We start from the raw sequence: 26,055 nt of genomic DNA on the forward strand, positions 1-26,055 counted from the left end.
TAAGTACACTTTGCCAATCAATCAGTTGAACAGTGACACATGAATGTTTTACCTTGTACTGAGTGACACCAGCCTGTTTGTAGGGATGATCACTCTCTATAACAGAATAATGACTGGAGGTGGTGCATGCTGACAGACCCTGCTCGGGCTGGTTACCAGTGGTGCTATCAGTAGACTGATTAGGATTGAAAGCAGGTGGGGCATACTTCTGATTTAGGGCAGACACAGCAGGGAGAAGCTCCTGCACCAGACCAAACACCTCCACAGCAGCCTGTTAAAAGAGGAACAACATTACTTAAATACTTAAATTACTTAAACAGATTTGCTTAACAATTTATCTTAAATAAAATCGCTGGCCATTAATAAATAAAACTTACCTTTGGTACTGAGGCTGCCACAGGGCCAATGTAGGCCAGAATGAGAGGAAGTAGCATAGAGAAAAGACTGGAGGAGCTAAGCAACTCTGGAATGTCTTCAGCTACAGAAGAAAAACAAAATTAGATCCAGTATAGCAAACAAATACAGAATACAAATCAGTAATCACTTAAAAGATAATGCTCACCATCCACAGCAAAAGCCCGATGCAGAAGGTCCTTGGCAGCCCGTACCACAGCACTAACCACTGAAAGAGCACGGCTACAGTTCTTGTCTTCTTCATTGGCTTTGCTCAGCAACTGGGACTGCAAATCTCCATCGTATTCACTTCTGAAAGAGGGAAATACAGAGATTGATCCCATAGCATGTCATACAAATGACCAGATTAATTAATATAAATTCTAACTTGTTATATGACAAGTATGAATAAGTATGAATACTTTTTTCAAATAACCAAAGACAGTATGGTGAAGCGAGGTGAAAAATCAAACCTGTAGTACAGGATCTGAGGGATCTGGCCTCTGGTCTGGTTGGTTCCATTGCTACTGAGACTACAAGTACTAAAGGTGAATGTTACTCCATCAGAGCACTGCACAGTAGTCATCCCTCCGTCCCCATTGGCAGTGCGACTGCCATAGTTGCGCAGACGGACAGCGTATTTCACACTCTCCTGTGGGAAACAGAGAAATGAGAACAAAAATTTAGCTGTATGTTTATACAGCCGATAAGCTATAAAATTAAAATTACCTGCCAAATATTAAATATGTTTATTTGTGCCACCACAAAACAAGGAAAGTGATAATTTAGGATGGATTTAACAAGACCTCTGAAGAAGTCCTGTGGTATCTAGCAGCAAGATATTTGCAGAATAACCTGAATGAGCCTTAGGCCTTTCCTCTAGTTATGCTTTCTTCAATCACTTTTGGCAGATACTGACCACTGCAGCATTTAGGCAACGCCCCACAAGATGTGCCTGCCATTTTATAAAAGCATTTACCCAGCCATTATACCCACAATTTGGCCCTTGTGAAAATTTATTCTGCTTTTTACTTGTATGTAATGTATTTCACTCCTAATTAATGCCACTGTAAATAAAGATAATGCATGTTTATCACTTCACTAATGTTATGGCTAATCAGCATTTTTGTTGTTTGAATCCAAGTCCCATAAACCGAATTGAAGCGAGCTCATGGTGAGTGCAATGAAGTTAAAGTAAGAAGAAGAGAAGTAGGAAGTTAATCACCTTCAGAGGCACAGCCTTGTCCAATCGGATCTCTGCGATGTCACTGGGACTGTCATCTGTGCTGTAGGTGCCTTTGACAAGCTCCAAAGACGTCCATCTGTGGGAGTGCGCAGAGTCTCCAGGGTGCTCTGTTTGGGCCTGAAACACATCAGAGACACGTCAGAATTTACAATCATTTTGTTCTCACCAAAACCTGATTTCATAAGAGCTTTCTTGGAAAGATCAAGCAAGATTGGAGATAAAAAAAAAAAAAAAAAAAGATTGATGATGAAGAATGATGATGAAAAAAAACTGCTGCATTAATATTATATTTTACCATTCAGTGTTAAACTTCAAGGTGGTTAATATGGATCATAAAGAGTTTTAGTGGGATACATAAAATGTGGTTTTAATGTTTAAAAAAATAAATAAATAATAAAAGAAACTGCTCTTACGTCATCAGCAAGAACCTCCAGTTCGTACTCATGGATGCCCCCTCCCCCATAGACGCAGAAGCCCACCAGCACCACGCCCGGTTTGTCCACAGTGAAGCAGATAGCATCAGGGGAGCCGTTGCCTGTGTTCCAGCTGCGGCCCTGGCTGGTCTTAGTAAAGCGGTTGGGAGTAGACTTCACAGAGTGCAATGAATTCAGACCATCCACCTGAAAAAAACAAATACAACACAGAAACCTAAGAATCTCTAACAATTCTGAGCATTTCTTTACTTTTAAAAATGCACAACGTTCACAGACACCACTGAAATCCATTGTGTATATAAATGACATGTCAGTTACTATGTATAGAACTCAACAAAATCATTTATATCACATCATAGGTTTTATGTTGGATTTCTTTGCCACTAGGTGGCAGCAGTGGAGACTGCAGAAACTGAAGGAGGATGTTTTTGTTATTACAATCTTTAATGGCCACCATACTTATGGAATAAGGGTAAACAGTCCATGTCATGATCATTTACATTTAAAATTTATCCATCACATAATGTAAAAAACAGAACACGGATAGAAACGGATAGTAACATGGCCCTTCTCTGAACAGCCAGCAGAATAACAGCTCGGCCGAGTAGTTGCCATGACAACCAGCTGATGGCGGTTTCCAAAGCAATAAGGAGACCAACTGCAGTGGACCAGACAATACAGGGGTGACACAGTCCTGTGGAGAACACACCTGTGCCCATGACTCAGCTTCCTAAAGCACCACACTCAAAAAGGAGAGAGCCGAAGCAGAGAGGAGAGCATATCTGATGAACAGAATGATATCATCCCTCCAGCAGCAGCCAAAAGCTATTTATGGCCAGCATGCTGCCGTAATACGATTATCACAGAGGGGGAAAAGAGCTCGGTTGGGTCTGTACAGAGGTGCTAGAATGGATATATTTTCTGGGAAAGAGAAAGAATGAAAGATGAGGAAAAAATAGAGCAAAAGACAGGATAACAGAAGGAAAGACAGCTGGACAGAAGTCAATGACATGATGTCTGTAATACTGTATTATTTTTAGATAAGAAAATGTGTCAAATTATCATGTGGTCTTACCCACAATAGCAGTTCCTCTAATAAATAAAAAAAAAAGATTGAATTTATAAGACTGAAATATTAATTACTGATCCGGTATGTTTAATTTGATGGTATTGTTAAAACATCAACAGTTTTATGTGATTTACAGTAAATTATAGTTCTGGAAAAAATAAAGCTCTGGAGCTATATTTTTAAGGGACCACTTCAGTCTCTAAATCAGTTTCTCTGATTTTGCTATTTATAGGTATATGTTTGAGTAAAATGGACATTGTTATTTTATTCTTTAAACTACACACATTTCTCCCAAATCCCCCCCCCCCCCAAAAAAACATTTTCATTTAGGGGTTTAATTTGCAAAAAATGAAAACTGGCTGAAATAACAAAAAAATAAATAAATAAAATAAAAGAAGACGCAGAGCTTTCAGACCTCAAAAAAGTAAAAAAAAAAAAAAAAAAAGAAAAGAAAAAGTTCATATTCATAAAGTTTTAAGAGTTCAGAAATCCATATTTAGTGGAATAACCCTGGTTTTTAATCAGTTTTTATCATCTTGGCATGTTCTCCTCCACCAGTCTTACACACTGCTTTTGGGTAACTCTCCTGGTGCAAAAATGTAAGCAGTTCAGCCTGGTTTCATGGCTTGTGATCATCCATCTTCCCCTTGATTATATTCCAGAGAATTTTAATTTGGTAAAATCATAGAAAATCTTATTTTATTTTTTAAGTCCTAAGTAAAGCTTAGATGGTGACTGACATTTTAGAAAAAAAACAAGATCAGCAAACATGTTTAAAAACATGTTACTACTGAGAACATATATAAAATGTTAAAAAATTTAAGAAGAAAAATAATGGTTGCACCACATGAGATTGTAAGGCCACAGCATGTTTGTTTGGATGATTACATAATCTCAAATTTTATTATGAATGCATGCGTACATAAATGATCAATGCCTGAGCAACTGCAAAACTAGATTTTAAAATGATTTTAAAATTGGCCTGTTATAAATTCTCATATATATGTTACCCATAAACCAAAAAATAAAGATGTGTGTATCTAACCTCAGAGCCAAGAGCAGATGCGGTGAGTTCACTGACGATGCTAGCCAACAGACCACAAGTGTTGGACACCAAATGAGGAGAAAAGAGCTCCATTTCTTTCCTCAGACTCTTCCTCACTGGGAGCACCACTATAACCAGCATCTTCTCCAGAACTTCCCGGAAACTCGTCATCCCCATTAGATTCTCCTCCGTCTGGCCAAGTTCAATCAAACACAAGAAGTGTCATTTTATTAACAGCAACAGTTTTTTTTCTGTATCCATTATTTCTACCATCAGTAAATAGACTGAATTAAGTGATAACTGATGTTTGTAAGCACTCACGTGGCTAAGTTTCTCCATGTGAGCCACCAGCAGGGGGAAACGGTGAGCAAGGGCCGAGTCATTCTCAGTGCTGACCTGCTTAACGAGAGACCGCAGCAGCACCTCTCCGTCATAGGCGATGGGAAGGATGGAGGTCAGCTTGACTGAGGTGTTACACAGTGCAGACATCACTGCAGCCAGCAGACGACTGCTAGAGGTGCGGAAATTTGCCTCTTGGATGTCCTAGAAAATCAAAATAGGACGTTATGTTAAGGTCTGTGTTACATGTGAAGCTGAGAACACTGAGAATGATGTTCCTACTTTAACAGTGTTATTATTGATTATAGGCCTTCCGATTCTGATTCATTTAAATACATAAAAGCATTAGAGTGTACAGTGTGTCTCACTTTTAGAGTAAACCTCTAAATTAGCATGCCACTGGAGATATTTCCGAACTACATGCCACTACCCTATTAGACCTAAATCTGTCAAATGACTTATTTTCTGCCTGTACTGAGCTTGAAAGTGGTTCAGTTTTCCAAGGATAAAAGATGCTCTAGAAAAATCAACAAAATGTATTGCTGAGGACACTGAATGTACTGATAAGGAAGGACCGAACACAGATTGTAAACTAAGTCTAATCATATTAACCAGTTTTAATGCAGTGAACATATGACACAGTAGAAATACTATTAGAAAGACTATTCATACATTTATACAGTCACAATACAGCTTTATCAGATTGGAAAAGTAATGTACATATTTAAGCTTATTTAGCAGATGCTCTAATCTACCTTTAATCAGTGGCATGCAGTGAATATAGTGGGTACCCCTTCTGCAGTCAAACGACACCCCCCCCCACCGACACATTGATAAATACTACAATAACTATATATTCTCTGTCTTGACTGAGTTATATGAACTTAATACACATTAACAGCCCACAAATACAGCTACAAACCACAAAAGTATAAAATAGACTCAACAATAAATGCTTAATTTTCCTACAAGTACAACCGTTCAACAAAGATCACTCATTTGTATGCCTACAGGACGCCAGAGCAGCCAAAACATTAAGTAAACACAAAATAATTACAATATACAATAATTATATTATATACTTCCTGAAAAAAAATGATGTAATTATTTACATGCACTTTTTGTCACCCCTTCTCTGAAGGATTAGAAGGGCCTGACTGCACACCACTGCCTTTAATCAACCCACAATATATAAAACGAACCATAACTTTTCCTAATGACTTGAGCCATTTCTGACTGAAAAGCAATTTAACTTGATTTTATGTTTAGGGCTGCGGTGTTAAACCCTAGACTCTATTCCAATGTGTTAAGTAAGAACTGAAACAGGGTACCAAAGTTCTGCCCGTAAATAAAATACCATATTTTTCTATAAGGAGCACTAAGAAAAGTCTATTTTCTGGTCTATTTTCATACATTAATTGCACCAGATTATAAGGCGCATTAAGCGACACTAGCAAGGATGCCTACACTGAAGTGAGCAAGGGTGTCGCCATGTTTCCCTTTTACTGAGGAAGCTGGGGGAAGTGTCTATGTAAACAAAACTGTAATTCTTTATAAAAAAAAAATCTTTTAAAAGTTAAATGAGCACTGGATGTTACACAGATTTTTCTCCTGAAAACTGTTTATTTGTGTGAGTAAAGCACTTCCATTTATTTACAGTAAGCTTAGAATTCCAGTATTTTGTTCAAGGGTGAGCACTGATGATTTTTTGGGAAAATAAAAGGATTTTAGGTGAGCCGAAGTGCGGAAAATACTGTACCTAGAATTAGGGGTGGGCAATAAGAAATCTTGTATCGTATTGTAATGCATCTTGAAACGGTGATACACAATATATTGTTATACACGTTATACAATATACCTGAATATGTTCAGCAAATGATGTTACGTATAAGACCAGCTTACAGTGAATTAAAAAAAATAATAATAAATCACTGAACCTGCTTCCGTCTTTTTTGTCTGTGTTTGTCATGATAACATCTTGTAATGTGATAATGTCTTTAAAAATCTTTATTATCATTTTTTTTCTATTTCGCTTACTCATACCAACAAATACAATTACTCCATTTCTTTTCTTGGCAAATAATATAAAATCAATAATACACAGAGTATTAAACTGAATTTATTTGAAATGTGTGTCAAAATTCTTTGCTTAAATTAATCAAAGCTGGGACCAACTGGGAACAGATGCAAGTTTCATTGTCTCATTGTAATTGCTGTTATTGTGCCATTCTCTTCCCCAACACGGTCTGGGACATTGAGCAATGTCTTAAGGCATTCACCTGGTCAAGGCAGTTGAGCAGGTCACAGAGGCAGGCCCACTGCAGAGCAGGTGTAGGGTAGAAGGAGTGGAAGCAGGCTGTGAAGGTGTTGTGACACTCCTGAAGCACTGCCTCGAGCAGTGTGAGAGGTTGACTGAGGTAGCCCTGTGGGTCATTATCCAGCTTGGTCAGGCAGTTGTCCATGCCCTCTGACAGAATTTTCTTCAGCAGGCTGCGTGTCTTTCCCACACACTCTGCCAGCTTACTTGACTCCTCCACCACTGCCTTGGTGCTAGCTGAGTAGGACGAAGCACAAATATAGGTATGAAATATGTCAGAGTTAGGTATGTGGCATACACAATGCTATATAAAAGTGACATATAGGTGCATATAGATACCCTATCAGAGCAAAATGAAATTATTATGTGTTATGGACACACAATCACCCTCCTTCAATGATTGGGCATGTGTTTATCTCTCAAATTTAAGCTGAATTGTTAAACTACACACTACCATTAACACAACTGGTCAATTTAGTAAAGCAGAACAATGTACAGTAAAGGCCTTACACATAAACAGAACCACAAGACCTTACACCTTTTTCTGATCACATGAAAGCATTTGAAGGAGTACCAGAGATGGGGTAGATCTCGCAGATATAAACACGAAGCAGGCGTAAGCAGCAGGTCCCCACAAAGCGCAGGCGCTCCAGATCCAGCAAGGTGGCAGTATACTGGAAACCCTTCAGTCCCCTCAGCTCCTCCACCCCCAGCACTAGTGTAGTCCAGCTCCAGTGGAGGATACTTAGTAGAGACTCAAAACACTCCTAAAATGAAAACATACAGACATTGTTGCTAAATTATTAGCTACCAAAACAAAATACTAGTCAAATTATTGTTGTCTTGTTGTGCCCATTCAGGTATGGAATTTAATGTTTTTTTGTTTCTTTTAATAGATTCACTAAACTAAACAGATATACTCTAAAACTCTACATTTGAATCAATTCCTGATCCAATGCCTTTTCAAATAGTAGACAAAATTCATGTTGAACTCCAAAATATAAAATAGTTACTTAATTTATGGTGCACTGGATTATAAGGCGCAGTATCAATAAATGTCTATTTTCTGGTCTATTTTCATACATAAGGCGCTCTGGAATATAAGAGTTAACTAAGTTAAATAAAGCTAAGCTACAAATTTTATTACGACAAAATTGTAATAAAAAAGGCTTTCTTTTAAAGTTAATCGCTGGATGTTACTCTAAACAGATTTCCCTCCTCAAAACTGTTTATTACGGTGAGTAAAGAGCTTCCGTTTAGTTTCCGGAGTGTTCCAGAAAGCCAGGGCGATATTAACTACGATTTTAGGGAAAATTGAAGGAATTTAAGTGCACCTTATAGTGCGAAAAATACGGTATAAATGTTTGTTTAGCTGATATGCAAACATACCACTGATACGGTCCTGGCAAAGGAGCGCTTCAGAATGTGAACCGGCTCACTGGTCTGTTGTTTTCCTTTTGCTGCATTACCATCATTTGAAGGTAACCTGAACAAAAACAGAATCAAGCAATCAAATAAGCTGAAGCTGTCACTGGGGCACATGTCAAAACATACTGCATCAGGGTAGCACTCGCCTGTATATACATACCTGTATAACAACTGAGGTATCTGCCCTGCATTCACATCAGTACCATTGTTCGATTTCTTGGAACTCTTAAATTGAAATACCACACTGCAAAAATGGCACAGACAGACAAAAAAGTCACTGATATGTTGTGTGTTTGTGAACTAGTGTTGAAAACCAAACATTGACTTAATACTGCAAGGTACCCGTCGTCAGTGGTTATGGTTGCCTGGCCATGTGATCCACAGTCACTGCTGGGTCCAGACACGCGAGCCCAGGCCACATACCACCAACCCAGCTGCAGCAGCACTGGCTCATCAAACATCATGGCATACTTCTCCCTGAAAGCATATTTAAGCTTAATTGGTCCAGATTCTGCATTACGACAAAGTCTCAGCATGAACACTTTACAGGAATAGTTTACATTTGGTAGTCAATGGCATCTTTGTTTAGTCAAAGTGAAGTGCGTGGGACGGAATATGAAAACTGGCTTACAGTGTAGCAATTATTACTGGTGTTTTGGTTGAAGTGAAAGATGTTTTGCATCTTGAGTTTAACATGCCAACTTCTGAAGTGGTTTTATCATGATGTTACTTAATATTGATGGATTATATAACAGTTCCACTGAAAATATAACTGGATATGTACAAAAAGAACAGAAACATTCATATCAGTACCTAGCAGCACAGTCATAGGCCAGAACATCTGTTTCAGCCAATAGGTCCCCATCTGTCTCATGATCTCCTCCATCTGGGCCCAACTCAAACAGCTGCAGGAAAATCACACACCATCCAGCAGGGCATTTAAACAGCGTGGAGATGCTTGGTAATTTTTAATTTAATCCAGGTAAACTTAAATATGCTTTAATGATGGGTACGAAATGAATAAGCTCTGATCACAAACAGCAGTTCACCTTGATTTTGGCAGTGTACTCTCCACGGCCTCCAAACAAGCCCAGACCACCCAGCAGGATGTCAGCGTCCGCACAGAAGCGAATGGCCTCTACAGAATGGGCAGAGTAACCCCAGCCTCCACCATGACCTGAACACCAAACAATGACACAGTAGCACATTGATAAACTGTACCAGTATTTTCATTTTCATTCACATTGTCTAATCATACTCCAGGTTATGTTAAATAACTGTTGAAATGTTGCTGTAGGATTATAATGAGCATGTACTCACTCTCAAAGCGGTTGACCACACTGTAGTCCTCTTTGGAGTAAACCTTCATTACCGCCTGTGTCTCCTCCTCAGCACTGGCTACACCCATCTTTAACTCCTGCATGGCTGCTAGTGTATCCAGACAACCTGAAGGGGGAGAGAGAGAGAGAGACACACAAAAAAATAGTACTTACTACTTTGCTTTAATTCAATACCTGTTGTTGTTTTTTTATTTATTTTATAGCTCTCAGTGCTCAAAACTGAACATTTTACCTAAATTATGGTGAATTAACTAGTGTTATAATGAATGACAGACCTGGCATTTTTCTTTCGTACAAGGCTTCTTTTGTAGAATTTTTATTACTACCCAAGCTCTAGTAAATGTGATACAGTGAGTGTAGAAATGAAACTATACTTTAGGGCAACAACTACTGATTATTTTTATTTTATTTTTAGTCGACTTATCCGATGATTATATTTTCGATTAGTCAATTAGTCAGCGATTATTTCTGTCATGTCCTCCAGCTAAACAGCTAAACAGCTAAACATGAGATTTTAAAAGCCATTTAAATATCTGGATTTAGTTTAAACATGTAAATTACTGATATTTAGTAAGTACATATATAATCTGATCCCCTTTTACTGATCCCCGATTGCGCTTCTGTCCCCAGCCCTTTGTGTAATGTGGTGCGTTCACAAAATAAAAATTAGTCAATTAGTGAAATTGGAAGTCGACAAATTTTAATGGTCTTTATTGTCGATTATATTGACTAATTGTAGCAGCACTACTATACTTTACTATATGTCCCTCTGTTGAAAAACTATGTTTTACCAATTTATCATTATCCATTTAATGCTTTTTATTAATAGATCATGTAATAATAAAATCTAAACATTTTTAGCACTGGACTCCCTAAAGACACAATTTTTCAATTTAAAAATGATGCATCTGGAACAATATAAAGCTAAAAACATTGTCTACACCACACCATGCTTGACAGTTGAAATAGATGTACCACAAGTATCTGTTCTGGGACATTTCCTTTTTACATCCACCCTCAATATCAGTTTCTCCCCTCTCAGCATGTTAGAAAAATGCAGGTTAAAATGGAGGTCAAAAGGGAGCACGCAGAGATGGGGCTTAATAAGAAGCAAGCAGAGAAAAAGAAGCCAATTAGAGGCTTTTCTGCTTCAGATGTCACCACAGCAAACAGTGTGAGAGTCACCAATCATAAGGTTGATACTATAATAATACAGAATCTCTACTTTATCTGAGGAGAAGCTCTAATGCAACAGATCTGAACCACCCTTAGGGGTGCACAAGTAAGATTATAAAAAGAACAAACCACAAGTTTTACCATAAAATGTGTTATTTTGGGAAAATCACTTGTTTTACACAAATACACCAAGCAGTAAGAGTGTAAAAAAGATTTAAAAAAAAATCTTTAAATTAAGATTTTTTTTATCTAGTACTTATAATGCCTGTCTATGTGGAAACACTTAATTAGATGTGCTGCTGTCTACCTTCATATGAATGTTCCTTTAAGCCATATTTTTCTGGTTAAATAATAGGTAATGTATCTTTTAATATCATTAATCCCTTCCCGTCATCCCATTGTCTTACACATTTTTAAAACCTCAAGCTTGAGTCCACCGTCTTAAATGAGGTATACTTATTACAGACACAAAATGGCTGCATAATAGCTCAATTTTCTCTATGAAAAGTTAAAGAAAGGGAGAATAATGTGCCAGCCATCAGGTCATTCACCACGTGGTGTATCTGCCTTCTGTTCAGACAGAATTTGAGAGGCTGTCAAATGGAGACAGCTGTGAGAGGCACAGAGCAGTTGAACAGGGAGATTTTACAGACAGGTGAGCTTTAGGGACGGGAGTGACAGAGTGACGGGGGATAAAGTGAGGATGATTGACTAAAGCTTGTGAAGATGGCATACCTAGGATGTGCAGGGCTCCGTGGGAGCGTGTGGTCGTGGCATGGGAGCCAGAGGGCAAGGCCAGTTCAGGACTGAGGATGCTGCAACGTGACTGGATGTCTGAGGCAGACGGCATGCGAGCATCTGCAATCACGGCGTTGTAGCACCACATCTCCCGAGTGCTGGGTAGGAACCTAGAGATGCAGAAAAACAGGATTTAATGTGATTAATTATTAAAATGAAAATGGTATTCAAGGCGGTACTCTAAAGCTGGGAAACATAGTGCTCAAATATTATAATTTTTGTATATATTCTAGGCAATATGACAAAACACTGAATAATATTTAATTTATTTAAAGAATATATTACTGATTTTTTTTTTTTTACAAAAGATTTATTTAGCATACCAGTTTAAAACTAAATCTGTACTTTTGTAATTTCTTTGTAATTGTTTAAACAACAGTAGAAAAACTCATTACACACAATGTAACAAATCTATTACAATACTAAAGAGTAGAATACTTAATGCATGAATATAAACTGCAAATCAACAATTACAGAAGAATTCTCCTTTAGAACTTTACAGTAATTAGCTAAACAAATATAACATGGAAATGGAAAACCGCTATTATTATTACTACCATATAGATGGATTTTAAAAATGATAACACATTTGCATGCTAGTGTGTATATATGATATGATAGTGTATGTTGTGACATCACACTCCTAATTCAAACCATAGCATCCAGAATATCTAAATGATTGGCCACTAACACACTGAATAGTTACATAAACAGTTTAATGTTTCTATTCAGCAATTTCTTCTTCTCTGCAGTTTCCAGAAAATTCTAGCTGCAACAAGAAAACCGCTAGCCTAGTCCACACAGTGAAACCAGATCCTTACCTCCAGATGACATCATACACAGGGTCTAGACAGAGGCCAAAGCCCTGAAGGTCTTCCTGTTCTGAGTCATTGAAGGTCCGGCAGCTTCCATCCATTTTGTTGATCAGTAGGCATTTGAAGGGAGGCGGCTCGGATACAGAGGTAGGAACCAACCCTAAAGAGAACCGAGGATTAGATTAGGGCAGACAAGGACATTTTTCATCAGAACATTTAGAGACGAGAGCTTTCCAGTGCTGGGAGTGACTCATGCAGGGACAGTACCAATGATGTGTTTGCTGGCAAAGATCTCCGAAGTGGCCAGAACGTGGGAGTTGATCAGCGCTTCATCAATCCTCAGGAAGGTCTGGTCTCCACTGGCACCAATCCACGTGGCTTTGCGGCCATATTTGGCACCGATATTGGGCATGGGCGAAGGCTTTGCATTCCAGTAGGGCATATCCAGAATAGGCCGACCAAGCTGTCCCTTCTGCATAGACAACACAAGAAGCCAGATTACATTAGCAGGCAATTTGTTGCTGTAATTTAATGACATGCAACAAGGCGCCAGCTGAAAAACGAAACTAATTTATATATTTTTTTCAACAATATGCAAATCAATGGGTGACTTAGTGTTGGGCGGTATACTGGTTTATATGGTGTACCGTGGGGGAATTTAGAACTGCATTTTTCTCATACCACCATACCACTAGAGGCGCTGTGGAGCGCTGGCCACAACAGTGCCGTCAAAGAAGCATGCTGACACAGCTCATTTGCTAACACTATCCAGTTAGCATAACAAGCTAACACACTGGAAGCTCAGCTATGTAGAGCCAATTCATACTCCTGCGTTAAATCTACAGCGCACACCTCTCTGGAAAAGTAACTACACGTGGCACAATGTGGACAACCCCAGCTGTGATTGGTCCACAGAGCCTTGCGTCCCCTCCCAGACATTTCCACCTTCGTGGTCTAAACTGCAGAGCGACTCAGAGCCGCTGATGTGCACACGCAGAAGTATAAACGCGCTCTGCTGCGTAGCACACTCTCGCTGGATACGCGTAGGCTCCTGTGTAGGTTAACATTAAGAGATTTAAACACTCGTCCCTCGCTCCATCCTGCCTGAGAACCTGCCGGAACTGCCAGAATTATTTTTTCAGCAAGTGATTAAACTTTCTAAAACTCTATGATATGAGGTGATCATTAACTATAACCCTGTTTAAATATATTAAAACTGTAGCTTGAAGAATAATATTAATGCACACTGAACTGAATGTATTTGTTAACTGGAGAAAGAAGGGTATTGTGGCTGATTTTAATACTATAATGCCTCTAAAGGTTTCTACTATTTAAAACATTTAGTTTTGAAAATAAAGGCAGTGTTTAAGATGTTGGTGTATCTCTTTTTAAGGTCTATTGTTTACATTCTTCAGCTGTTTTTCTCCTAATGAAGTCTGATTTCTTCATATACTGTGTAATTTTGTGGGACAAAGTAAACCCAATAGTAATCAGAGCCTTAATGTTATGTCTTAGTGTTATATATTATATGTGCTCATAACAGTACAGTAAGTCACAGTCATACAAACAATATAAATAAAGCCCAGTCATACAAAAAATATAAATAAATAATGATAAAAATACAGTGAGCTTCTGTGAAACCGACAGAATCTTAAAAGAATACCATGATATACATTTGATATACATACCACCCAGCACTAACAATAATGAATGACCTTAAGACAACAGGTCCCCAGTCGCAACTCTTTGATTTTTGTGTTTCTAAAAGCATTTCCCCCTTATACCAAAAAGTACGTTGCCAAAATGTAAGAAAAACAGAAACCTGTAAACTTTAATCGCCACTTAGAAAAGCAGTATTAGCGACTTGTTGCTTCCAAGTGTGGATGCCCAATTAGTTTCTCTGGCAGAATCGATTTTCCTAACACCTCTGTACTGAGATTTTAAAGGTTCTAATTAGGTTAAAAACATTAGTATAGAAACAACATACCGAGAAGCTTCCAAAAGTGAAGACCTGTCCATCTACAAGGAGCACAGCAGTGTGGTTACTGCCTGCAGTCACCTGGACACTGGGGCCAGGGAGAGCTTGCACTAGGGTGGGAGACCCCCTTTAATAAAACACAAACAAACAAATAAGCCATTAACAACTTAAATCTAAATAATAAGTTTTTTATGATTTCTATAAGTGGGCAATATAATTTAAAGTCATGACAAAATACACTGACAATACTTTGCTTTAAAGTGTGAACTCTATACCTGGAATTGACATCGCCATGTCCTAGCTGACCGTGCTGCCCATAGCCAAAGGTGTAAACATCTCCATTCTCCATAAGCACAACTGTAGAAAAGTTACAAACACTTAGATACCAACAATAGAAAGTGCAATATGTAGCTAGCAAGTACTTATGTTTAATGCAATGAAAACACTTTAAATAAATATGTAACAAAATAAAACTCTTCTAAATTAAAAATTGAATAAATCACTGAGTACATAGCATAAATGTTCCATGTTCCATTTTCCAAGAAAAAGCAATTGCATAACTACTGTTTTACAAATATTTATTGAATACTAAACATTTTGAATATTACAGTAGATAAACCAACATTAAGCATAGTACATTTACCTCAATAGTGCCATCTTAATCATGAATTTACTTCAGGATTGCTACTTTAGGCATACATCAGTAGTAAATTTACCTCCGTAATGCCATTTGCAACCCCAGCATTAGAGGAAATGCTAAAATATGGCTATAAAATAAACTAGTCCTTGTTTGGTATAAATGTTGTGGTCTGTACCCTTATTCTTTTTTCCATACACTTCATTTTTACCAAATGTTTATCGCCAGATAGGGGGTATATCCCAAACTCATATTCAAAAAACAACCATACAGTCAGATGTAGCTCCAGCTTACCCGAGTGGTGGAAACCGCAGCTGACCTGAACAGCACGGAGTTCACAGTCAAAACGAACTGCTCCTGGAGGGTAGGTAGTGATCTTACTGGCATCTTTGTCCCCACGCTCACTGCTGCCATCTACAACACAAAACAGGTTTAGATTCTGTTGAGGACAGAGAGGGCAGAGGAGGACAACCTCACATTGACAGATATCTGAACCAGCGAGGGAGGCTAAGGGCCATCAGCCACCTAGGAGGAAAGAACAGGAGCTTCAAAAAAAAAAAAAAAACAGATGAAATGAAGGAATAAAAAACATGCACAGCAAATAAAACCCAAATTAAATCAAATACACCAGGGGAGCTACATCAAATTAGGGGAATGCACCAAAGCAAGCATTCGGAAGGTCAAAAAGTCAGTCACTAATTTGTTGACAGTCAGAACCAAAACACTTGTGTCAGCGCTGTAGGAGGAGACAGACAGCTGACGTGATTCTGCTGCCACAGTCCTGATCAGAGGAGCGTGGAAGAGTAAGGATCCTATCACTCAGTACAAAAATAGCTTTTACACACCAAAGGAGAAAGCAGCATATCCACCACCAAAAACACTGGGTTGACTGGGTGAACAGAGGGGGTATACAAAAACTGTTTTTATTAGTTCTCATTAGTCTAGCATTTCTTAATCTCATCATGTGCATCACTTTCTATTTATAGAAACTGCCCTGGGAATTATTTTCTGGTAAATCTCTGGTGATGAAAGTGCTCGAGTTGATATGACTACATAAAAGCAAACAGTAATGTTTGATGCGGTGTATAAAAATATACAAAGCAGCTCACCATTCTATTTTCAGCACACATACCAAATGCGCCTACTTTTTTTCTATAACCTGTCGTCTGCCAGTCCCTGTTGAATATTGGTTAAGCAATAAATACTACTTCATATATTTATACATGAAGTATGCAGATACTTAAATGTATATCTAATATAATGAAGTTACTTTTATATCTAGTAAAGACGTGTTCAAATATTAAAAAAGTAAAAAAAAAAAAAGAACATAACAGGAAATTATCTATTCCTTTACTTTCACAGTGCACATAACAGAGGGAGAGAGAGGGAGAAAAGAAGAGAATATAAGAGAAGAGACAAGACATGAAAATGTCAGAAAAGAAGAGACAAGACATGAAAAAGTAAAAGAAGAGACAAGACAAGACAAGAAAATGGAAGACAAGAGACAAGACGTGAAAATGTTCGAAAGGAGAAGAAGTGATGAAAGGATGAAAAAGTGAAAGAAGAGACAAGACAAGATATGAAGATGTTCGAGAAGAGACAAGACAAGATATGAAAATGATAGAGAATGAAAAAGTGAAAGAAGAGACAAGACCAGACATGCAAATGGAAGAGAAGAGACAGAGAGGAGACGAGATGAGAAGACAAGAGAAGAAAGGAGAAGACTAGACAAGATGAGAAGACAAGAGAACAGACAGGAGAATATAAAAAAGAGAAGAAAAGAGAAGAAAAGAGACAAGAGAAGAGAAGAGAACCAGCATCTGCTGAGGGCAGAGAGGGGGCAGCTGGGCTCCAAGCGAAGTCCATAGTGAAGGCCATAGTACCTTTGAGTTTGTCCCGCATTAGCTTAAAGGCCTGAAGGGGTCTTAGTCTGGCTAGGGCCTGCTCACGCTGGTTCATAAAAAGGGGGCCGGGGAATACAAGGGGGCCTATGAAGGGGGAGAAAGAAACTTTCACATGCATGGGCAAAGCATCTCACAAATGGAAAAATAACAGTATACAACACATGGCAAAATCATAGAATACAACAAGCAAGGGGGATCACCTGTACAAATCATCCATTACCAAAAAGCACAAGCACAAGTGAAGAATCACATAACTCCAGCAGCTGTGTGGACCACAGCTAACTGAAGCAAAATTTGCATGAATTAAGACTAAATTATTTTTGTGCAAAAAGCATGATCATAAGCCCCAAGCACAGTCCAGAAAAAAAAGTCTTAGCAGCAAGGAAGTGCATGTTGATGACTGTATTGAGAATCACTGATGGTTTCCTATAAATCATGAGGCTATTAAGTTGGCTGCTATTTAAATGGCTCAGGTTTTAAAGCACGTTTAAATTGTCTTCTGTGAGGCTTTTGTGTGGCTTTACCACACCACTCATCATGCTGAACATCATGCTACCTGAGAGGCTACACAGTCTGAATGTTAAATGTTAGTAGCTTATATGGTGTTTCCATCCAGATCACAATAAAGGTGTATCTCAATCCCAATCATTGAGTTTACAATGCAGACTAAAGGGTCAGGACCAAAGAAGTTATTATTTCACTGAACATCTAGTTTGTCCAGTAAATAAAGCGTTTTACCAGTAAAAGTGCAGTTTGTGCATTTTTATTTATTATTATAATTTTTCTTTTTTTTTTTTTTTACAAACTGTTAAGTCACATTACAGTACTGGAGCTTAGCTCTGTTTGCTGCAGAGACAAACCTAAAGGAGAACTCTGGTGTGACATTGACTTTGGGTGTAGTAAAACATGCTAAAGAGTACTAAACTTTGCTGAATAGACCACCTCCGCTCTCTATCAGCTTTCTGAGATATAGCAATTTTGTGCTTTTTGCCAAGCACTCTTTACAATGGGCGCTTCAAGGCATCCACTTGCTTTTTACACCGTTATCCAGGCTTAAAGCAGACCCACACCTCATTGGTAAGATTTAACCTACAGCATAACCTAATCTCTAGGTGCCGCCATCACCGTACTGATAACTTACACTTGGTTGTAAACAGTGAATTTTAATAAGCTTCTTGTGCGCTTTTGAAGTTATTAATGCCTTGTTTCAAATGTCAGGGCTCTCTCCTGATTCTACCAATAGGTTGTGGGGCTACTTTGAGCCTGGATCACGGTGTAAAAGGCTATTTATCTTTAGAGGCAAGTGGATGCCCCAAAGCACCTGTTGGAAAGAGTGCTGGGCAAAAAGCACAAAACTAATGGATTTCGGAAAACTGCAAGAGAGCAGAGATGGACTATTCAACAAAAGTTAGTACTCTTTATCATGTTTTACGACACCAAAGGTCAATTTTACACCGGAGTTCTCATTTAAGCTACTATGATCCAGTGAGTCAGCAGTGGTGTTTGGACCCCAGACCAAAGAAAATGTGACTAGAGTGCTGGCCAAGACAAAGTAATAATACAGAGCACAGCATGTCTTACTATACTACCTTTAGCTGGCTTGCTAACAATTAATCAGATCATATTAGCCATTATTTAACCCAAATGTCAGATTAAATTAAAGAGTGCCTGATGACGTGACCAACACTACATGATTAATTAAGCAGATCCACTACAAGTCAGCAACTCCATGTAATGCAGACAGACCATTATATTGGTTTCTAGTTGTTTCTAGGGGATAACCAAAATGTGCAATTGGTACCATATTGAAACCTAACAGTTGGAACTAGACACTACAGTCTGTTTTTATTTCATTATACATTTTTTTGGCATGCTTCAAAGATAAAAACATACTGTAACCAGCCAGCAGAGGCACTAGACCTGTGGAGGCTATAATCTTGAGACACTGCATTGTCCATGCTAATACACAACCACTGAATGATAAAGTCAATCAGTGATTGCTCCAGGGAGCTTTTAGGCAAAGACATATCATACATCTCTTATGCCTACAAACTAAATTTAAGAATTATACTGCCCACAAGAACCGATGCCCTGGTTCAACGGATCCACAAAGCTTCAGTTTCTGAAAACGTAGATGCATATCCATTATCAAGCTCTAAGCTAGGCTTTCACATGCTTTCTAAGTCAGGCTCCAGCTTCTTTTCTACCTGTGAGAAAATGTAAGGTGTGCAGAGTGTGTGTTCGTGTTCGTGCGGGAGACAGTAGTAATTCTTGCATCTTACCTCTGCCTTCTTCCAGCCTGTGGCGTCGATTGATACGCTGCCTTTTCTCTTCCTGTCGGATCTGGATGTGTTCCTCTATATTGACGCCTGGAGGGGGAGGGACAGGAACAGCTAAAATAAAAACGGTCCGGCATGGGCAGGGCCAAAGGAGGGGGCAAACGAGAGACAACATGGGCAGGGTGAATGATGAGCATGAAAAAGCAATGTAAGTCAGTGGACATGCAATCACTCACTCGCACACACACACACAGACAGACACAGTCACAGCACAGTTCAGTGATATCAGGCAAACAATGGCTGTGTGTGTTAGAGAAACAGCAGCTCTTTGCTATGAAATGACAAACGTGTTAAAAGATGTTAGAGATGGTCGTAGACGCTCACTGTAAACAGACAGTCATGAGGCAGGATCGCCAGTGATAAAGTTGGTATTGTACCTAACAGCAGATCTAGTGGTATCATTTCCTTCACAGCATCAAAGATTCCCCTTTGCCTGGCCTCCTGACCATCCAGCTCACGAGCACAGGCCTTACAGCAGCCACATGAGGAGCAGCCAGACTCGCCAGAGCCACAGCCACAGATTCTGAAGAGGATATACACACACTCGTACATAAACAAACTATAGCCCATACGTGGTGCATCTACAAACAACACATCCATAGACTTAATAGCACATTCATAAAGCACAAACTAGCAATGTGGTTTATGCTGATGTGTGTACGTGTGCACACATTTATGCGTGTTTAACTCACCCTCCTGGCACTCTGTCAGGTCTTCCACTGCTCACACAGCTGGCTCCATAACCAGTGCAGTCTCCACACACGGTGCACACCATGCACTGGTCCAGCTTCCACTTGTGCATGCCTGGCTGACACATCATAGACTTCTCCTCCTTCTCGTCCAAATCGTCCTCCAAATCCTCATCCATCGCTGTAGCCATATTCTCCACTCCAAAAGCTGCAATCACAGCACAATCTAAAATCCCAATAATGCTTCCATAAACAGCAATCGATGCACCTTTAAGATATCCACGGCTCAGGGACTGTAAAACGACTGACGAATCTTTACAGCTATGCTACTAATGCGTTTTACTTTTCTTACAATTCTTACCTTTCCCGGCCTGACTCATGGCTCCTGTGTCTCTGCCACACTGGCCTTTGTTGTTCACGCCAAACGTCCAAACCTCTCCACTCTTAGTCAGTACACAGGTGTGGGCCTTCCCCATGGCCACCTGAGTTACAAAGTGCCCCTTCAGATCTGATACTTGGCCTGAAAAACAAAACAAAAATGTTCTTATAGAGTCAAAACCACTAGAGCAGAACTATGGGACTGTAAGGATTCCCAAAAAGTAAATAGACCTTCTTCATAATTCAGAAAAAGACATTAAGATACATTGTTCTTCTTCATACATATTCTTAAAAATGGTCAGATTTTTCCTTGATTTTTCACAACCTCCCTAGGGTTTAAAAAATATTCTTAAATATTTTGAGACTTTATAATAGCTTTATTCTAGTCTTAGTAATACAAGAATTATTTAAAATGTAACAAGACTAAGAGTAAAGACTTTTCTAAATGTAAACTAATGTTGGTTTTCACATAAGTAACAACCGTCTTCTAGCTCTCGTTTACAGAAATTGTTTGAATGCTTAGTAGTATGGTTATGTTTATTCTTAATTTTGCTCTTTACTGAACAGATTTAATTGAGTATTGGGACATAAAATGTTATTTTGCATGAAAGACTGAATGTTACTTGGTTAAATGTCAATTATAAATTGCTAATGTGGGTAAATGTCAATTTTAATCACTTAAATAAATAAATAAAACAAATCCTAACGCAGGAACTTGCAACTTACAAGTGCTGTCACTGTAAATGGCATCCTTGCCAAACATGTAGAGCTCTCCATCTTTAGTCACTATGCTGCTGCTGCCGTTGTTGCAGGCTGTGTATACAGCTGTCTTTGTCTCCAGCTTGATCATCTTCTTGGGTTTGTAAGGCTTTGGCTGTCTTCGACTCTTTGCTGGGGGGAAAGAATAAAGAATTAGATGGAGCTCATTTGTCCTAAACTAAGCACTGGATAAATGATAAATGTAGAAATGATCATTAATCTTGACTTAAAAGACATTCATGACAACTTTGCCAAAAACTGTGTGGAATTCTCAGTGGACTCTAAATTGTAAGGTAAAAGGTTTTTTTTTATGTCAAAACAATAATTCAATAACAATAATGAATTATTTTTTCGATTGGTAAACGATTATTTCTCTGAAAACGATATTTTCTATCTCTAAAAATGATAGAAACAGCTGAACATGAGATTTAAAAGGCATTTAAATGTCTAGATTTTGTTTAAACATGAAAATATTGATATTTAGGGAGTAAATATGTAATCTGCTGTGTTTGTACACTGTGGGAGTGAGCCATTTACCTATCTCCCATTGCGTTTCTGTCCTCAGTACTTTGTATAAGTGCTGTACTGTTATACAAATTAATGACAATGAAATTTGTAGTCGACAAATTAAATTAATCAACATTGCCAATTATATTGACTAATCGCTACAGACCTAATAACTGGAGGGACAATTTATAAGGATAATAACATCTTAAAGAAATATATGGGGCAGATTTATCAAATATGATAAATATGAAATGAGACACACTGTGCATGTTCTGAAAATTCTAATGAAATGAAAAACACACATCCTGGAGACAGCTGACAATATTCAACTTACTGGACTCTCCATCTTCTCCCTTACTGGCCGACCCAGTGAAGAAGACGCTGCCGTCCTCAGCCACCAAGAGGGCATGAGAGCCATCGTGGCCCACTGAGAATTGCACGATCTTGGGTGACTTGGTGACGGGCAGTTCCACCCACTTCCCAGCCGATGGACCACCCTGTTTGATTCCAAGGCTCTGATACTTTCCAGTGTAGTAGATCTACAAATGGTAAAGGGAGAGTGTGTTTGTCATTTTTCTCATCACACTTTTAAATCTCAAATAAATAAAAAAACTCTCCTTTAAGCTTTCGGCTTTATGACTCACAGCTGTCTTTAATACAGCTTAAAGCAGAGATCACAACCCTCCACCTGGAGATCTGCAGCTTTCACACTCAACCTGAATCTAACACACCATGTGCAGCTAATCAAGGACATGTGTAAACAAGAATTAGAGGGATGAGGTGGGGTTGATTAGGGCTGCAGCTAAAGCCTGCAGGAAAGTTCATCTCCAGGAGTAAGCTTGATGACCCCCATTTTAGAGATCAACAGTTACATTGTGCAGCTAAGGAATGTAACACAGCTGAGCTTCTATGATAAAGAGAGAGTAGCTGAGGAGAACAATAACCAGCTACAGCTAGATACTGTAAGACACATTAGATCATTAGGTTAGAGTATGAAATGCTACACCTCATCTTCAGAAATACTATTATGACACAGAGAGCCCAAGCAGTGAGGTGTTAGAACAGAGATGTTGTGAAGAAGCTTTTGTTGTGTCACAGGTCAGTTCTATTTTTACTGCAACTTTCACTGGGCTGGGTAATCTCCACATATGGCCAAGCTTCAGATTAGACCAACTTACTGATAAACTCACAGAAGTGCTCTACCATCCACACCCTGAACACACCCTTCAGAGATTCCATCAACACTTTCTCTAAGTCTACAGTCTCAGCGAAGTTAATAAGCATGTAATTTAATGCTTTTTGTTACTTGCATGTCTGACTTGTTTGCTCTAATCTTAATATCTAGCTAAACAAAGCAAGAGTGCTCTAATAGTTTCAGTGGTTACAATGTTAGGAATGCAGGCTACAGCTGTGACACCTGAATGCTGACTAACATCAAGCTGGAAAGCACTAAGTAGAAGATGTGTACCTTCCCAGAAGCTGTTTTCATCAAAGCAAACTCCCTGCCAGCTCCAAGCAGCGCGGCTTCTTCATCAAACCCTGTGCCTGAGGACATGATTACACACAGATTAGACACACATACACAGTGTTAGACAGGTAAGAAGAACGGAAATGTTGCATCTGCTGGTGACCCTTGCTACTGTGTTTAGCACTTAAAATGATGACAGGGACTAAGCCTAGTAATTGACTATATTTTCCTTTTCCATTTAAAACGCATTTTAGTCCAAGACTAGGCTTAATTCCTGTCTAGAAAACTGCCCCAAAATGTTACTATACCAAAGGATCAAAAGTATTGTGAAACAGTAATTCATTATTAAAGTCAAATGTTTTTCAATTCCATTACCAAAAGTGTATTAAATTAAGCACCAGTCTGCCTTTTCAAACACTTGTAAAAAAAAAAAAAAAAAAAAAAATAGGTAGTTCTAAATTGTGATGCACAAAGTGTCCCAATATTAACAAAATCAAACAAACCAGTATTCAGATCATTTCATTCAGTACATTCATATTTATGATATACATAATATCAAACTGCAAAACCTTTCCTATCTAAGACCCCTTATCTGTCATGAACTATCGGCAAGTAATCCAGCCCAGAAAATTAACTAAAATCTACTACATTTTAGAAATTAACTTCTAATTTATATATAATTGATTGCAAAAGTCCTCTAAAACTACCTTTTTTGTAACAAATACATATAAATTCAAAATATGTGTCTATGTATTAATTTTGTTATTTTGCTTTACCACTTAAGTCCACCATGATTCCTTAAGTCCTACATGGTGAGGTATACAGTTTATTCATTTCAACAATAGTATCAGGTCACTACTGGCTGTCAACTGATATGCAGAGTGTATATACTGGTATCAGTATTAGAATTGAAACTATAGAGATACCAGTTGGATCGCTCATTTAAAAGAGCTCACCGACGCTGTGCAAAAAATAAGCTGGTGAAATTTCTTCCCTCCTAGATATTCCACCATCAACTGAGCGACACTATATAAGCACTTATGAACCACAGTAGTTCAGCCATGAAGTATCAGACCACAAAGTTTAAAGGGAGGGGTCACCAAGTTCTGAGCAGTTCAGGGGGTGCTCTATATTAATGCCTATGGCTTTATAATGAGAAATCAGAAAAGCTCCTGTAGGTGTATTACATGTGTCCTGATATCTTTTTCATAGAAAATATATTAGTATGCTAAACCTCAGTGATCATACATGCAGCAACTGAACTCACTAATTATATGCAGGTCTTTTTCCAGGTCAAAGAGAGAGATCCCACAGGCATGGAGACACTTCCTGGCCAGCTTGAGCTGCAGCTCCTGCTGTAAAGCCGGATCTATGCTGGTGGCATAGATCCGCACCACAAAGCCGTCCTGCATGGAAACAAATCAGCAATGTTGCAGCTCAGTTCTTTTCAGATATAATCACATTTCTGCGATAGGGCAATTAAGGTCCACAGGATGTACACACCATCCAGGCCTGTTCAGCACTAACTGTTCTATAAATAAAACAAGACTTTTTGTGCACTGCCACTACTATACTGTGCAGTGTGCACGGTGTGCACGTCATTGTGAACGTGTTAAACCAGTGATGATGTATTCCAGACCCACTCAACAGATGAGATTGAAGACCCACCGAGGACCATCACTGTAGCAGGTCAGTTTCCCCCTCCTTATAATTAGGCCATTAGCACTATGCTCTCATCGAGCTCTTTTAAGACACAAAAGCACTTAGCAGCTACCTCTTTAAACAATTAAAATATGCTATAACATTAATGGAACCAAAGGTTAGTCACTATAAAACTGTACTTATAAATTGGTTAATTTTTCTCTTTTCAATTGAAAGAAATACCATTTAATGTTTTTTTTTTTTTTATTAATGAAAAGAGATTTATTTGTGTGTTGTAGAACTGGACAATAATTTAATATTTGTATATATCACAACAGAAACATGCTTCCATAATGGTGATATGGTTTTAAAACACATTTTTAATATTTAATATTTAATATACACTATTTTCAGTATCCGACACTGACTGAAATCCATTACAGGGCGTCATTTTTTTATATTTTCAATTTGTCAGAAATGTTAAGCGTTTTTTTTGTTGCTTTTATATTGATATTAGATTAATGCTGTGTACAATCCGTAATTACTAAATATATTGTTATATATATTTTGTCCATATTGTTAAGCCCTACACCTTTATAGTTAATTCTGGAAAAAAAAAACATTTTACTTGGAAAGCTGGAATTTCTTGTTTAATTCTCTGCTTAGAAGCAGTATTTAATGTCTCAAATGTTCCATCGCTTTCATTTTAAAATGTCTAGTTCTGGTTACTAGTATAAATGAATGCCACGTGAGCTGTTTTTGTGGGGGAAAAAAGGGAAAAAATATATATATATTAGTCTGTGAGGAAAGACAGGATTTGGCTCTTGCTCATGAATATTCGGATATGCAAACATATCGCCTCTGATTGGTTCACAGCACTGCAGCAGAGAACGCGACCTGCCTCCCCCCACAGTCAATTTTACAGCTCAAAAACTAGGCATCCATGGTTAGTTAGACTGACATTCAACACACATGCTGTGTGAGATGGAGTATGCAAAATCACCTAGTTTCGGTTTTACTGGGAGGAGTTTGGTCATTGAATGCGTCCAGGTGAGCCAGTTTAATGTAACATGCTATAACATCTGGTGCAAATGGGACATCCTTTTGAAATGTATCTGTTTGAACTGCATCTTGGGTGTGTATACACTTGCATTTTGACGTAGCTAGGATTTAACCAGATATAAGCCTGATACTCAATACGCATGAAATGGATGTAAATGGGGCCTTTGACACCATTAGAATGACATCAGCATCTCTGTCATTGCTTTCTACAGTGAGTCTACGCATTAGTAAGAGAGGGTAAGACAGAGGGGGAGGGGAAAAGGATGGAGAGAAAGAGAAAGAGAGAAAGAGAA

General features: G+C 38.4%; 1 protein-coding gene across 15 annotated transcripts in view; it reads right to left on the reverse strand.

Annotated features, from left to right (window-relative positions):
* Positions 1–26,055, reverse strand: part of mycbp2 (MYC binding protein 2) — a 90,141-nt gene that overhangs the window by 34,941 nt on the left and 29,145 nt on the right. For 11 of the 15 annotated variants that reach the window (XM_007251683.4, XM_007251678.4, XM_007251677.4 and 8 more), the window contains exons 10-40: positions 24,327–24,465; positions 23,060–23,136; positions 21,926–22,130; positions 21,052–21,216; positions 20,309–20,467; positions 19,951–20,155; positions 19,636–19,781; positions 19,202–19,312; positions 16,899–17,003; positions 15,310–15,429; positions 14,654–14,735; positions 14,388–14,505; positions 12,668–12,872; positions 12,407–12,560; positions 11,523–11,695; positions 9,592–9,717; positions 9,321–9,448; positions 9,085–9,176; positions 8,614–8,748; positions 8,432–8,515; positions 8,233–8,329; positions 7,418–7,610; positions 6,806–7,080; positions 4,509–4,730; positions 4,188–4,379; positions 2,053–2,259; positions 1,619–1,756; positions 867–1,045; positions 563–705; positions 378–478; positions 53–271 (exon numbers count right to left, since the gene is read on the reverse strand). In XM_007251683.4, coding sequence (XP_007251745.3) covers positions 53–271; positions 378–478; positions 563–705; positions 867–1,045; positions 1,619–1,756; positions 2,053–2,259; positions 4,188–4,379; positions 4,509–4,730; positions 6,806–7,080; positions 7,418–7,610; positions 8,233–8,329; positions 8,432–8,515; positions 8,614–8,748; positions 9,085–9,176; positions 9,321–9,448; positions 9,592–9,717; positions 11,523–11,695; positions 12,407–12,560; positions 12,668–12,872; positions 14,388–14,505; positions 14,654–14,735; positions 15,310–15,429; positions 16,899–17,003; positions 19,202–19,312; positions 19,636–19,781; positions 19,951–20,155; positions 20,309–20,467; positions 21,052–21,216; positions 21,926–22,130; positions 23,060–23,136; positions 24,327–24,465 — 4,695 coding nt within the window. The remainder of the gene's footprint in view (positions 1–52; positions 272–377; positions 479–562; positions 706–866; positions 1,046–1,618; positions 1,757–2,052; positions 2,260–4,187; positions 4,380–4,508; positions 4,731–6,805; positions 7,081–7,417; positions 7,611–8,232; positions 8,330–8,431; positions 8,516–8,613; positions 8,749–9,084; positions 9,177–9,320; positions 9,449–9,591; positions 9,718–11,522; positions 11,696–12,406; positions 12,561–12,667; positions 12,873–14,387; positions 14,506–14,653; positions 14,736–15,309; positions 15,430–16,898; positions 17,004–19,201; positions 19,313–19,635; positions 19,782–19,950; positions 20,156–20,308; positions 20,468–21,051; positions 21,217–21,925; positions 22,131–23,059; positions 23,137–24,326; positions 24,466–26,055) is intronic. The other 4 variants (XM_007251679.4, XM_007251691.4, XM_015606445.3 and 1 more) reach the window with 3 other exon arrangements.

Source organism: Astyanax mexicanus, chromosome 11, assembly GCF_023375975.1.
Source record: "Astyanax mexicanus isolate ESR-SI-001 chromosome 11, AstMex3_surface, whole genome shotgun sequence".
In the NCBI taxonomy this organism is placed as follows: Eukaryota; Metazoa; Chordata; class Actinopteri; order Characiformes; family Acestrorhamphidae; genus Astyanax; species Astyanax mexicanus.